Source organism: Triticum urartu, chromosome 6A (genome assembly GCF_056163025.1).
Source record: "Triticum urartu cultivar PI428250 chromosome 6A, HENAU_Tu73, whole genome shotgun sequence".
In the NCBI taxonomy this organism is placed as follows: Eukaryota; Viridiplantae; Streptophyta; class Magnoliopsida; order Poales; family Poaceae; genus Triticum; species Triticum urartu.
Window position 1 is genome coordinate 183894575 of NC_141878.1, and position 12539 is coordinate 183907113.

The 12539-nt window shown below is 44.7% G+C and overlaps 2 protein-coding genes and 1 pseudogene across 2 annotated transcripts; all 3 read left to right on the top strand.

The window, feature by feature from the left end:
• Nucleotides 1-455: 455 nt before the first annotated feature.
• On the top strand, nucleotides 456-4094 carry LOC125512109 (amino acid transporter AVT6A). Its single transcript, XM_048677175.2, has 6 exons — nucleotides 456-909; nucleotides 1511-1954; nucleotides 2595-2747; nucleotides 2841-3044; nucleotides 3131-3596; nucleotides 3694-4094. Exons 2-6 carry the CDS (start codon nucleotides 1534-1536, stop codon nucleotides 3824-3826), a joined length of 1377 nt encoding a protein of 458 aa, XP_048533132.2. The 5' UTR covers nucleotides 456-909; nucleotides 1511-1533; the 3' UTR covers nucleotides 3827-4094.
• A 1028-nt stretch (nucleotides 4095-5122) lies between these two features.
• BLOS2 (biogenesis of lysosome organelles complex 1 subunit-like protein) lies at nucleotides 5123-7109 on the top strand. The gene is made up of 2 exons (XM_048677176.2): nucleotides 5123-5347; nucleotides 6665-7109. Exons 1-2 carry the CDS (start codon nucleotides 5237-5239, stop codon nucleotides 6932-6934), a joined length of 381 nt encoding a protein of 126 aa, XP_048533133.1. The 5' UTR covers nucleotides 5123-5236; the 3' UTR covers nucleotides 6935-7109.
• A 1704-nt stretch (nucleotides 7110-8813) lies between these two features.
• Nucleotides 8814-10330, top strand: LOC147964675 (uncharacterized; annotated as a pseudogene).
• The last annotated feature ends 2209 nt before the right edge of the window (nucleotides 10331-12539 follow it).

Consider the following 12539-nt stretch of genomic DNA (forward strand, 5'->3'; position numbering starts at 1 on the left):
GTAAAAGTTTCCGCTAGCTAAAGCACATACGCGAGAACTTTGGGTTCGAATCTCTGTTCGCGCGTAATTTTATTTCCGCTCTGCTTATTTCTCCCACCCACTGACAGGTAGGACCCACATGGGCAGAGAAAAAAAATGAGCTGACGAGATTGTTTGACCGGTCAAATAGATGAAATACGGAGCTATACGATTTGTCAGTGACCATATAATCACCTCAATACATATATAATGATCATCGTATTGACCGTATTCCTGAGTACAGTGACCAAAGTGAGCGTATACGATAAATCCAATGACCACGAGTGCATTTTACTAAAAAAAAAACAACTTCCCCGTAACAAACCCGGCAGAATCTACCGCACCCATCGGCGAGTAGATAGCATAGATCCGTCACTCTCATCCGCTCGTCGACAAAAAAGATCTCGCCAGCGCATCTCCCTTCCTGCCATCATCCCCGTCGTCGTCTTCCTCGCTCGCTGTGCCACTGCCACGCCTCGCCATTTTTGTCATCTCGCCGCGGATAAGGAATGGCGAGGCAGCAAGCAACCGGCCAAAGACTAAACTAATCAGGCAAGTAAGAGGAAGCAAAGATCGGCTGCGGAAGGCAAGGCAGGGACGCAATCCGGAGGGAATTAATTGCTTTCCTTCCTTCCTTTCCGTGGAAAGGGACCGGCGCTCGCGGCGACCAGGAAGGCAAGGAACGCGTCCGGTTCTTGGATAAGCGGAGGCGCGGCACCGCACCGCACGCGGCATTCGTCAATATAAGAAGGCCGCCGGGGGTGGGAGGCGGAGGGACAACTCCGTCTACACAAGCGCGCGCGCACCCACCAAAGTCTTCTGCCGATTTCTTCGTCTCCGCTCTCCTCGTGTTCGGGTTGTTGGCCGAGCGACAGTTGGGATTCTGTAGAGGTATGAGATTGAGATGCTACTCTCTGGCGCTTGTTTTTCTTTCCATGGTGGTAGGATTGGGTTAGCTTCGTCTGGGGTTTTGTCCCCAATCCAGTTGTCTGATCTGGTTGGTATATGCCCTGGAGAAGTTTGTCTTGGATTTGGGGGAAATTCCAAGATTTAGACGTTGCGCTGAATGTTTGTCCATTCTTGTACCGAACATCTTATGATTGAATAATGATACTGCTACATGTGTTCTACTGCCGGAAATGGCACTCGAAGTTTGTTGCTTTATGTGGTTTCGTTTCCTGTTTGTCATCAAGCCAGACTTTGTACATCCTGTCAAATGTGTCGGTCAAATAGTTAGTTGTAACTTGAAAGCTTAGTTCTTTCCTGAATAATCACGATCACCATTTCCCCAAGATAAATGAAACTCGGATTCTGCTTTCTTGATTCATGACAAGGTAGATACCTCTACAGATGATAGATTAGGAAAATGTAATCAAAGGACGGGAATTCAGATTTAAGGTTTTTTATAATGGTAACCTGAATATATTTCAAAAGAAATTCAGATTTATGATGAAATCTGTCTCTTGTCCTAATTGAAAATTTGCACGTACAGGAGGTTGAAAGTACTTGAAACAAATGGGGATTGGGGATGCATCACCTAGTGAAAACCAGTCTGCACACAAGGAACAGAGGGATGAGACCACGCCACTTCTCCCGGTCAAGGCGGAAGAGGAAGATGGGATCCATGAGTTCAATGGAGCGTCTTTCTCGGGTGCAGTTTTCAATCTGTCGACAACCATCGTGGGGGCTGGAATTATGGCCCTGCCAGCAAGTATCAAGATGCTAGGCATTATCCCTGGTATTTTGATGATCATCCTTGTGGCATTGCTCACTGAGGCATCAATTGACATGATGGTCAGGTGCAGCCACCAGGCCAAGATTACATCCTATGGCTGGCTCATGGGTGACTCTTTTGGTCAATGGGGGAGGATTGCACTGCAAGCATCTGTGGTCATAAACAACATTGGCGTCATGATTGTATACATGATTATCATCGGTATGCCTGTGACACGACCCTTTTCTGTTATGCCTACTTGAATATCGATAATTGGCAGTATACGTTCAGGTGCTATATTTTTAGTCCATGATTTACATAAAATGGAACCCATGGAAACTAAGTAATAACTTCTTAATTAATTACTTATAGTGAATGCTGATACATTTTTCGGTGAATTATCATCGGTATGCCTGTGACACGACCCTTCTCTGTCATGCCTACTTACCATCGAGAGTTGTAATGTTGAATATCGATAATTGGCTGTATACGTTCAGATGCTATACTTTTAGTCGCTGATTTACATAATATGTAATCCTTGGAAGCCTAATTAGTTACTCATAGTCAACACTGATACATGTCTTCGGTAGAACACTTATTTGGTTCGCTGCGGCTGGATTGTTGACTTAGATCTTTTCATTGATGTTGGATTTCTGTTTCCTATAATTCTTAAGTCTGATCGACCTCCCTAAAAGAAATCACCACTATGCTCCTATGTGTGTCCAAGCGATGTGTTGCATGGCACATCGAAATAAGTGCAAAAAAATGCTCTGTCTTCTTTTAGGAATTGGTTGAATCCTTATTTGGACCATGCAATTCGCTTCAAACTATTATTGATACTGCTTGTTCATCTTTTTTCTAGGTGATGTGCTATCGGGAACATCTACAACTGGTGTTCATCACCGGGGTATCTTTGAGGGGTGGTTTGGGCCTCATTTCTGGAATTCTCGTCCAGTTGTTCTCCTTGCCACAACTATTTTTGTGTTTGCTCCATTGGTGAGCTTTAAGCGATTGGGTAAGTTTGTTTTGCATTGAAGAAAGAGGTCCATTTTGCTATTTCTCTTATGGTATCTGAACTAAATTACTAACGGAGCATCTTTGGTCGCAGATTCATTGAGATACACATCTGCTCTGTCAGTTGCTCTTGCTGTGGTTTTTGTTGTCATCACTGCTGGAATTGCTATTCTCAGACTGATAGAAGGTACCGCGGAGATTCCCAAACTCTTCCCTGAGATACATGAACTCAATTCCATCTGGGAACTCTTTACAGCTGTGCCGGTTCTTGTCACTGCCTATATTTGCCACTACAATGGTGTGTCTCCTACTTTATACTTGGTTTGATCTTGCTGTAGTTCATTTCTCTGAGATCTAAAACATCTGCTTTTCATGATTGGACAGTTCACAGCATCGATAACGAACTGGAAGATAGAAGTCAGACTAAGCCAATTGTGCGAACTTCATTGGCTCTCTGTTCAAGTGTTTATGTTGCAACAAGCTTCTTTGCATATTTACTCTTCGGCGAGGGTACCCTCTCCGATGTGCTCGCTAATTTTGACTCTGACCTTCATATTCCATTCAGCTCTGTCTTCAATGATATAGTCAGAGTGAGCTATGTAGTCCATGTCATGCTGGTCTTCCCTATAGTCTTCTTTGCCCTTAGGCTCAACCTGGATGGACTCCTCTTCCCCACCTCAAGGCACATTTCTCATGACAACCGAAGGTTTACCATTATCACCGTCTCACTCCTCGCTGTGATTTATCTTGCTGCCAACTTCATACCAAGCATCTGGGATGCGTTCCAGTTCACCGGTGCTACAGCTGCTGTCCTGATTGGTTTCATCTTTCCTGCCATGATCATACTGAGGTAATCAGCATTCTGTTTGTGATGTGTGCCCCGATGTTTGTGGGTTTCCTTTTGGTTTACGTGTTCAATAATTTTATTCTGCTCATTGTTTCTTCAGGGATTCTTATGGGATTGCAACCAAGCGCGACAAGGTTTTAGCTGTAACCATGATTGTGCTTGCTGTGCTCTCCAATTCAGTGGCCCTGTACAGCGATGCGATGAGCATCTTCTACAGGAAGGTGGAGGCCTAGTCTGCTCCATGCCTCCATACTCCAAGGGAATAAGTCCAATGCACATGCACAATTCGGAGTGATTATTGAGCTTTAGTTAGTATATTGCGCAGTCAAGCAATGTGATTTCATGGTGGCCACTAATTTTTGTTTTGGACACTTGAGAGGATTTTGTTTGCTGCATTTGTCTAGTTCCTTGAACATGTAATCCGGCTCAGCATCTAGATGAGCAATTTGTGATCTGGTCGCAGGTGTTTGTATTTATTGGCAAGAACAAGATTTTTATTTACTTTTTGGGGTCATGTACATGTTCATATTCGATCATCTTGAAATGGATGTTTGAGAAAGCTCTTTGTATGCAATGAACTGAACCATATTCTAGGGGGAGACATTGTTGTGGATATATCATGTACATTTGCACCGACGTTTTCCTCACCTGTGAAAAAGGCGAACACCGAGCCGCAAACCTAGGCACGACTATCGTGGTTGTGTCTTCTCTTGTGGCCACAAGTAGGGGTCAGGATCTTCTACGGTCCCATTAGGTAGAAAAACTTTGACTTACCCTTTTATTCTTTTTTTTTTTCATGTTTTGAAAATGTGACATGTAGCGTGGTGCGTGCTATCAATGGTGTCCAATCACCACACTTCACACCCTTAATTTCATAGAAAATGAAAAATGATACATAGTCTGAATTGTGCAATCCTATAAGGCACCGTTTACCATAGCGCACAATCAGACAATTCACATTAGTAGAAAAATAATGCCAAAAGGTTTACCCTAATAACATATAAAAATAGGTTGTCGTACTTACCGCACAATTAAAATAGGTTGCGTATTGAAGATACTAAAAATCATAACTGTCAACATTTTTCTTTGAGGAATATTGTGAAACAGTTTGTGACGTGGCCTCTAAATAGCAATTCTGTCGATAAAAACGCTTATGTTCCCTTTGGTTTGCAAGAATTTTATAGTAATGCTATAGGATAAGATTTTTACAGAAAAATGTATTTTTTTAGGACCCTTTGGTTTGCAGAATGGATTGCTATTCTTATCTAGAATTGGTTTCTACCATTCCCAGTTCAAGGAAAGAATTTTTTAGCTCAGACCTACTATAACAAATCTCATCTTATGAATCAAACAACATCTCCATAGCCTATAGGTATTGACATACATGTCATCTTTTTTCTTGAGGTAAAACATACATGTCATCTGATTTCCCAAAAAATTCTCTTTTTTTTGAGACAAATTTCCCAAAAATTCTTATTCTTATTCTTAAGTACGGGCCTTCCATTTTATATTGGGTCCCATCATGACGGCCCAGCAAACTGCATTTGTTTTTTTTAGCGGACAGAGAAGTTCTCAGCAGAGCAGACAGGCGAACGAGCCCAAGCCCGATTCCTACTCGGCGGGAGCGGGTGGAAGCGCCGGCGATGGCGACCCCGGCGAAGGAGGAGGCGGCGGCAGGGAAGAGAGACGAGCTCGCCGACTCGCTGTCCGAGCTCTTCACCAACGTCTCCCTCATGGTCCGCGGCGAGCTCCAGGTCCGTCCATCCGCCACACTCGAGCCCACCCCTCACAATCCCCGCGGCATCTCCAAAGCTTTAGACGGCGAATCACGGCCTTCACGAGGCCCCCTGATCTCAGCTGTCGTGTGCAAATGGACGAAAAGAAGAGCGATTTGATTCCGCACCCAACTGTTTGGTGTTGATTTGATGATTGGCTAACGCGATAAAAAAAAATCGTGCCATAACCCTAGCGCCGCAGAGCCCGTGGTCGTTCGTTCAGATTTCCTAGCTTGGACTGGTGCACGGATTTTTCTAGGTATTTTCTGGATCTGATACGCTCACGGGGGCTTCGTTAACGTTTGCCCCCATTTGGTTTCGATGCCTCAGTTCGAAGGACTGGTAGTGGCAGAGGAAAGCAATCACTGATCATGTAGTGCTAAAGTGGATTTTCTACCATGGAATTGGTACGCCAAAATGGATACATGTCCGCTGCATTCTCTGGACACCAGTAGTTGCTACGCAATGTGCTTTAGTGCATCCATTCCCAGGTTATTTCTCATTTATGCTTGAAGGCACGAAACTCGGTTGGCTTTATTTGTGATTTGAAATGGCTGTGTTCAGAATTTGTAGCCTAGGCTATGGGGTCTGTGCTCGGTTCTTTGTTTCTCGAGGGATTGAGTACTTATTCAGGGGCCAAAAATGCATCACAACTCAGATAGTACTACACTTTTGTAGCTCACAGATGACACATTTATATAGGCGTTGCTTCGTTTAACATGACAAGGTATCACTGAAGTGCATGAATTTAGATTGGCAGCAGAAGTCGCAGAATATTGATTTGCTTACTTAATCAAAAGAAGAAAAGTAGATCAATGGTATTGACATTGACAGACCTTTGCACAGATAGAGGCCATCCACTTGGTTTGGTTCTTGTGCTATGTCGTGTACCAAACGGCTTTCGGGTACTGTACTAATTCTCATACAGTGAGATTATTTTCATGTTTGCCAACAAAGCGTTATTTTCATTTGAGCAATAAATGGTGTACTTCTAGTCTAGTTTTGACGGGAAGCGCTTTGGTAGCTAAGGGTAATTAAATGTATTTGTAAATAACTTCACCAAACCATGTAGATTTATTGAAGGTTAAGAGATGGTTAATATTTTCTTAATCTGAATCTTCAGTGAAAAATGACAGATTTAATATAACTTTAGATTTAACTTTCTAAATTGTATTTAAAAAAAAGGTCAACTCTCCATTGCTGATGTTTATCGATAGTGTTACTGACTTCTGGTGTTATCAGCATTTGTTATATGTCAGCATTTATTTTTCTCTTAAGATGTCACATCCTTTTCAGGGAACCAACAACCAGCTCTCGCTGCTTGAAAAGATGAATCAACGTGTGACCGAGGAATACAGCAATTATGGAGACGTTGTGTCCGGTCTGCGAGTTTTTGTAGAACAACTGAATGAGAAAAACCAACGATTTGACGAGTATACAACGCAGATCGACGCGATAGACCAGCAGGTGAGTGAGTTTGAGGCAGTGGTGTCCATGCTTGATAAGCATGTCTCCATGTTGGAGAAGAAAGTGAAGTCCGCATATCACATTGCTCCCACGCAATGATTCATGTCCAAGCATCCCATCATGTCCTGTTCTCTTCACAATAATCGAGCATATATGTATCTAGTAGCTAAACACGTTTGGATGGGGAAAGTTACACTCTGGCCCTAATGTTTCCACCATTGCTGTACTTTCAGTCTTGTGGTGCAACTGCATAGACGAGTTGCGGTGTTCCTTCCAGGCACTTGTATAATACTCCCTCCGTTCCAAATTACTCGTTGCAGAAATGGATGTATCTAGAACTAAAATACATCTAGATACATCCATTTCTGCGACGAGTAATTCGGAACGGAGGGAGTACGTACTACTTGCTATTATGGAGACAAATAGACAGCACCATAAGATTTCCCTCCCCCACTTGTCATTCCTGCGATGAACGCTGGGGAATCTTTGAACGAGATGATTGTTGTTGCGGATCATCTGTTGCTGCTATGGTGGCTAATACACAGCAGTGTAAGATTTTGTTCCCACTTGTCTTTCCTGTGATGAAATGTTATCTTTTGGTAGCGAATGAGATGATAGTTGCAGAGCTTAATCATGCAGTTTCACCTTAACTATTGTGCAACCAGCATGTCTCCGTTGTGCAACTCTGATGGCTGGACTGGCATTCTCATGTGCACGTTAGTGTTACAAAGATTCGCGCGAATTTTCAATCCATGGAATCGATCTCGTAAGGACTGGTCAATGACAAATGACATGTGGTGACAGAGGAGTTGAAGCCCCTCCTGCCACTGAATTTCTTGGTCTGTCACGTTTTCACATGCGACTTGGCATCATGCATGCCTCTGTATCATTGCAGCTGTGCTCATGGACTTGACTGACTCCAAATTTCTTACACAAGCTCATATGTAAAATATCTTCAAAAGAAAATCATGACACTTTAGTATCCAAACCGAAGTGTAGAGAATGATTTGGTGTGTCGATAATTGATTGGTCATCACCAAAAACTGTAAAACTGTCATCACCTTCCTTGATAAGATAGAAGAATCGCGTACTTTGTCCACCCTCGAACGCTCCTTGCGCACCCAAGTGGCTTTCTCGCTGCATCGGCACAACGCTCTTTCCGCGCTTTACTTGCGCCAACGTGCCAAAATTAAAGATTGTGCCCTCGGAGATGAGAACTCAGAGTATTTCCACCTTTGTGCCACTATTCGTATGCGTAAAAACCAGATAAAGGCCTTCACCGTAAATGGCGTTGATGTTTCCTCTCACTCAGGCAAACATCAGGCCATGCGCGAGTACTTTAAAAAAAATCATCGGCTCTCCTATCGCCTATGACATGCCCCCCAACCTGGATGAGTTGGTTTCAACATCTCGGCTCAATTCGTCTCAGTCCAACGCTCTATGCGTGCCTTTCACCCTAGATGGGCTCAAGAAGGCCTTGCTCTCCATGAAAGACAACGCGAGTCCAGGCCCCGATGGCTTTGGGCCGGCTTTTTATAAAGCAAATTGGGACCTTGTTAAAAACGATCTGATGCATCTTTTAGCTTCTTTTCACTCTTGCACCACCGACCTTACAAGCATCAACAAGTCCTTTATCGTTCTCATTCCTAAAAAACTAGGAACTTCTGAGCCCGATCACCTTCGGTCCATCTCTCTACAGAACTGCTCTGTAAAACTCTGCTCCAAATGCCTAACCAATAGAGTTCAACCGCTTATTCCGGACCTCATCCACCCTGACCAATCTGGGTTCATTAAAGGACGAAACATTGCGGAAAATTTCATCCTTGCTGCGGATATTGTCCAAGCTTGCCACAAGTGGAATTGTCCGGCTATAGTTCTAAAATTAGACTTTAAGAAAGCTTTCGACTCAGTCTCCTGGGACTGTCTGTGCAATATCCTCAAGGCGAAAGGTTTCCCGGACACTTGGATTCGTTGGATTATGATGTTAAATAACTCCAGTCAATCAGCCATTCTGCTAGACGGTGTCCCTGGGAATTGGATCCAATGCAAAAATGGCCTTAGGCAAGGCGATCCTATCTCTCCATACCTATTTATAATTGTTGCCGACATACTGGAACGTATGATTCTTCACGCCTCTAACCAAGGTCTTCTGCAACATCCAATTATCCCAAACTCCCCCTGTCCGGTGTTGCAGTATGCCGAAGACACTCTCATTATCATCAAGGCCGACTCCGACCATCTAGCCCACCTTAAACTTATTTTGCATAACTTCTCTTTGGCTACTGGGCTTACGATCAACTTTGAAAAAAGCACGTTCGCCCCGGTCCATGTAAACCCTCACTCTGCTACGGTTATGGCGTCCTCTCTAGGTTGCTCAGTTGCCTCTTTCCCTCAAAATTACCTTGGCCTCCCTTTATCTACGCATAAATTACGGCTGCTAGATTTCCACCCTATGATCGCTAAGGTTGACAAGCGGTTGGTCGGTTGGCGAGGACACCTTCTCTCTATAGCCGGTAGGGCGGTCCTCGTCAAGTCTGTTATTCGTGCCCTCCCTACCTACGCCATGAGCGCTATGCTTCTTCCTGCTGGCACCATTCTAGAGATTGACAAACGTTGTCGCGCTTTCTTTTGGGCGGGTGACGGCACTGTCAATGGGGGACAGTGTAAGGTTGCTTGGGATGAGGTTTGTGCCCCGATTAGCAAAGGCGGTCTCGGTTTTCGTTGCCTACGCACCCACAATATTTGCCTCCTCCTCAAATCGCTAAGTAAAATCCACTGCCCAGGCAACGCCTCCTGGGAGACGTGGCTTGCTAACACCTACGGCTGGGCCGGTGGGCACTACATCGGAGACCCACATAGGTTACACACGAACGTCTGGAAAGATCTAACTTCCGGCCTTTCCTTTTTTTTCGCTCAATCGCACATGTCAAAATTGGCAACGACATCTCTACTGCCTTCTGGCTGGATCTCTGGATCGGCGTGGTGCCTCTAGCTTCCCACTTTCCAAATCTCTTCTCACACACCACCAAACCGAATGTCTCAGTTGCCTTCATGCTAGCCGATGTGGACCTACGACCCTCGCTACAGCCACGTTTAACCAACGCTGCTAACTCCGAACTTCAATCCTTTGTGATCCCTATTAGCCACCGTTACCTTAATGGCGCATGTGCCAGATTCACGTATATGCAGGATTAACGACAAACCCCTCACTGTTGCTTATGCATATGATGCGGCTTTTGCCTCTCGGCCAGAGGATCTGTTCGCAGACTTCATCTGGGGGAAGAACTATGCGACTAACCGATGCAGGTTGTTTCTCTGGCTCGCACACAAAGGGCGATTATTCACCAACGAGCGTCGATTCCGAAGAAGTCTGTCAGACTCTGACTCCTGCCTGTTCTGCTCGGAAACTGAATCAACTTCCCACATGCTGCTACACTGCACAACGGCCTCTGGGGTCTGTACAGTTGTCGACTCCCTAAACATTGCTCCTGCTGATTGTGAGACAATACATGACCTGCAAAATCCACAGCATACATGCAAGGCCCGCAACACGGTCATCATGGCTATCCTCTGGAGTGTCTGGAAAAGAAGAAATGCCAAAATTTTCAGAAACGAGGTGGAATCTTTGGGAACTGTTCTCCGTCGTGCTGCTCAAAAAAATCTTCTTTTGGTTAAGCAGATGTGCTAATGAGTCCCGGAAACAAACTCTGATTGAATGGGGGATTATGTTGTCCCGGCTGGATGTAGCTTAGTCCCTAGCTTTTTATTTTCTCCTTACCCCCCTCCCGCACTCTCTGTAAATACTATGTAAAACAAAATCAATAAAATGAGTTCAGGTTGGCCTTACCCACCGTAGTTCCCTCAAAAAATTTGATTGATCATGCACTAGGCACATATATATATAGGTACAAGGGGTGCGACCGATATCTTTTCTCCTAAGATACATGTACATACAGAGGGACACAGACACTACAAGTACTGCATACAAAACACAGACCTACGTACATGTACACATGTTTAACACCCTCCCTCCCCGCAGTCGAAGCGTAGCCGGTGATGCAGAGACTGGACCGAAAGCACTCGAATGTCGAGGTGGGTAGTCCCTTCGTCATAACGTCGGCGAACTGCTGATCGGTGGGCACATGGAGAACTATTGATCGTTGGGCACATGGAGAACGCGAACACGACCAAGTGCGACGTGCTCCCTGACGAAGTGTATGTCGAGCTCAATGTGATTCGTTCGTCGGTGATGGACAGGGTTAGCAGCTAGGTACACCGCGGAGACGTTGTCATACTAGAAAAGCGTCGCCTTGGTAACCTCACAGAGCAACTCTTGAAGTAGTTGTTGATGTCTACTACACAACCTTCTTCTTGTAGATGTTGTTGGGTCTCCAAGTGCAGAGGTTTGTAGGACAGTAGCAAATTTCCCTCAAGTGGATGACCTAAGGTTTATCAATCCGTAGGAGGCATAGGATGAAGATGGTCTCTCTCAAGCAACCTTGCAACCAAATAACAAAGAGTCTCTTGTGTCCCCAACACACCCAATACAATGGTAGATTGTATAGGTGCACTAGTTCGGCGAAGAGATGGTGATACAAGTGCAATATGGATAGTAGATAAAGGTTTTTGTAATCTGAAAATATAAAAACAGCAAGGTAACTAATAATAAAAGTGAGCGTAAACGGTATTGCAATGATAGGAAACAAGGCCTAGGGTTCATACTTTCGCTAGTGTAAGTTCCCTCAACAATAATAACATAATTGGATCATATAACTATCCCTCAACATGCAACAAAGAGTCACTCCAAAGTCACTAATAGCGGAGAACAAACGAAGAGATTATGGTAGGGTACGAAACCACCTCAAAGTTATTCTTTCCAATCAATCCGTTGGGCTATTCCTATAAGTGTCACAAACAACCCTAGAGTTCGTACTAGAATAACACCTTAAGACACAAATCAACCAAAACCCTAATGTCACCTAGATACTCCAATGTCACCTCAAGTATCCGTGGGTATGATTATACGATATGCATCACACAATCTCAGATTCATCTATTCAACCAACACATAGGACCTCAAAGAGTGCCCCCAAAGTTTCTACCGGAGAATCACGACGAAAACGTGTGCCAACTCCTATGCATAGGTTCATGGGCGGAACCCGCAAGTTGATCACCAAAACATACATCAAGTGAATCACGTGGTATCCCATTGTCACCACAGATACGCACGGCAAGACATACATCAAGTGTTCTCAAATCTTTAAAGACTCAATCCGATAAGATTACTTCAAAGGGGAAACTCAATTCATTACAAGAGAGTAGAGGGGAAGGAGAAACATAAGATCCAACTATAATAGCAAAGCTCGCGATACATCAAGATCGTGCCAAATCAAGAACACGAGAGAGAGAGATCAAGCACATAGCTACTGGTACATACCCTCAGCCCCGAGGGAGAACTACTCCCTCCTTGTCATGGAGAGCACCGGGATGATGAAGATGGCCACCAGAGAGGGATTCCCCCCTCCGACAGGGTGCCAGAACGGGTCTAGATTGGCTTTCGGTGGCTACGGAGGCTTCTGGCAGCGGAACTCCCGATCTAATCTCTGTTCTGGAAGTTTTAGGATACGTGGGTATATATGGGTGAAAGGAGTACGTCGGTGGACCGAAGGGGGGGCCACGAGGCAGGGGGCGCGCCCAGGGGGGT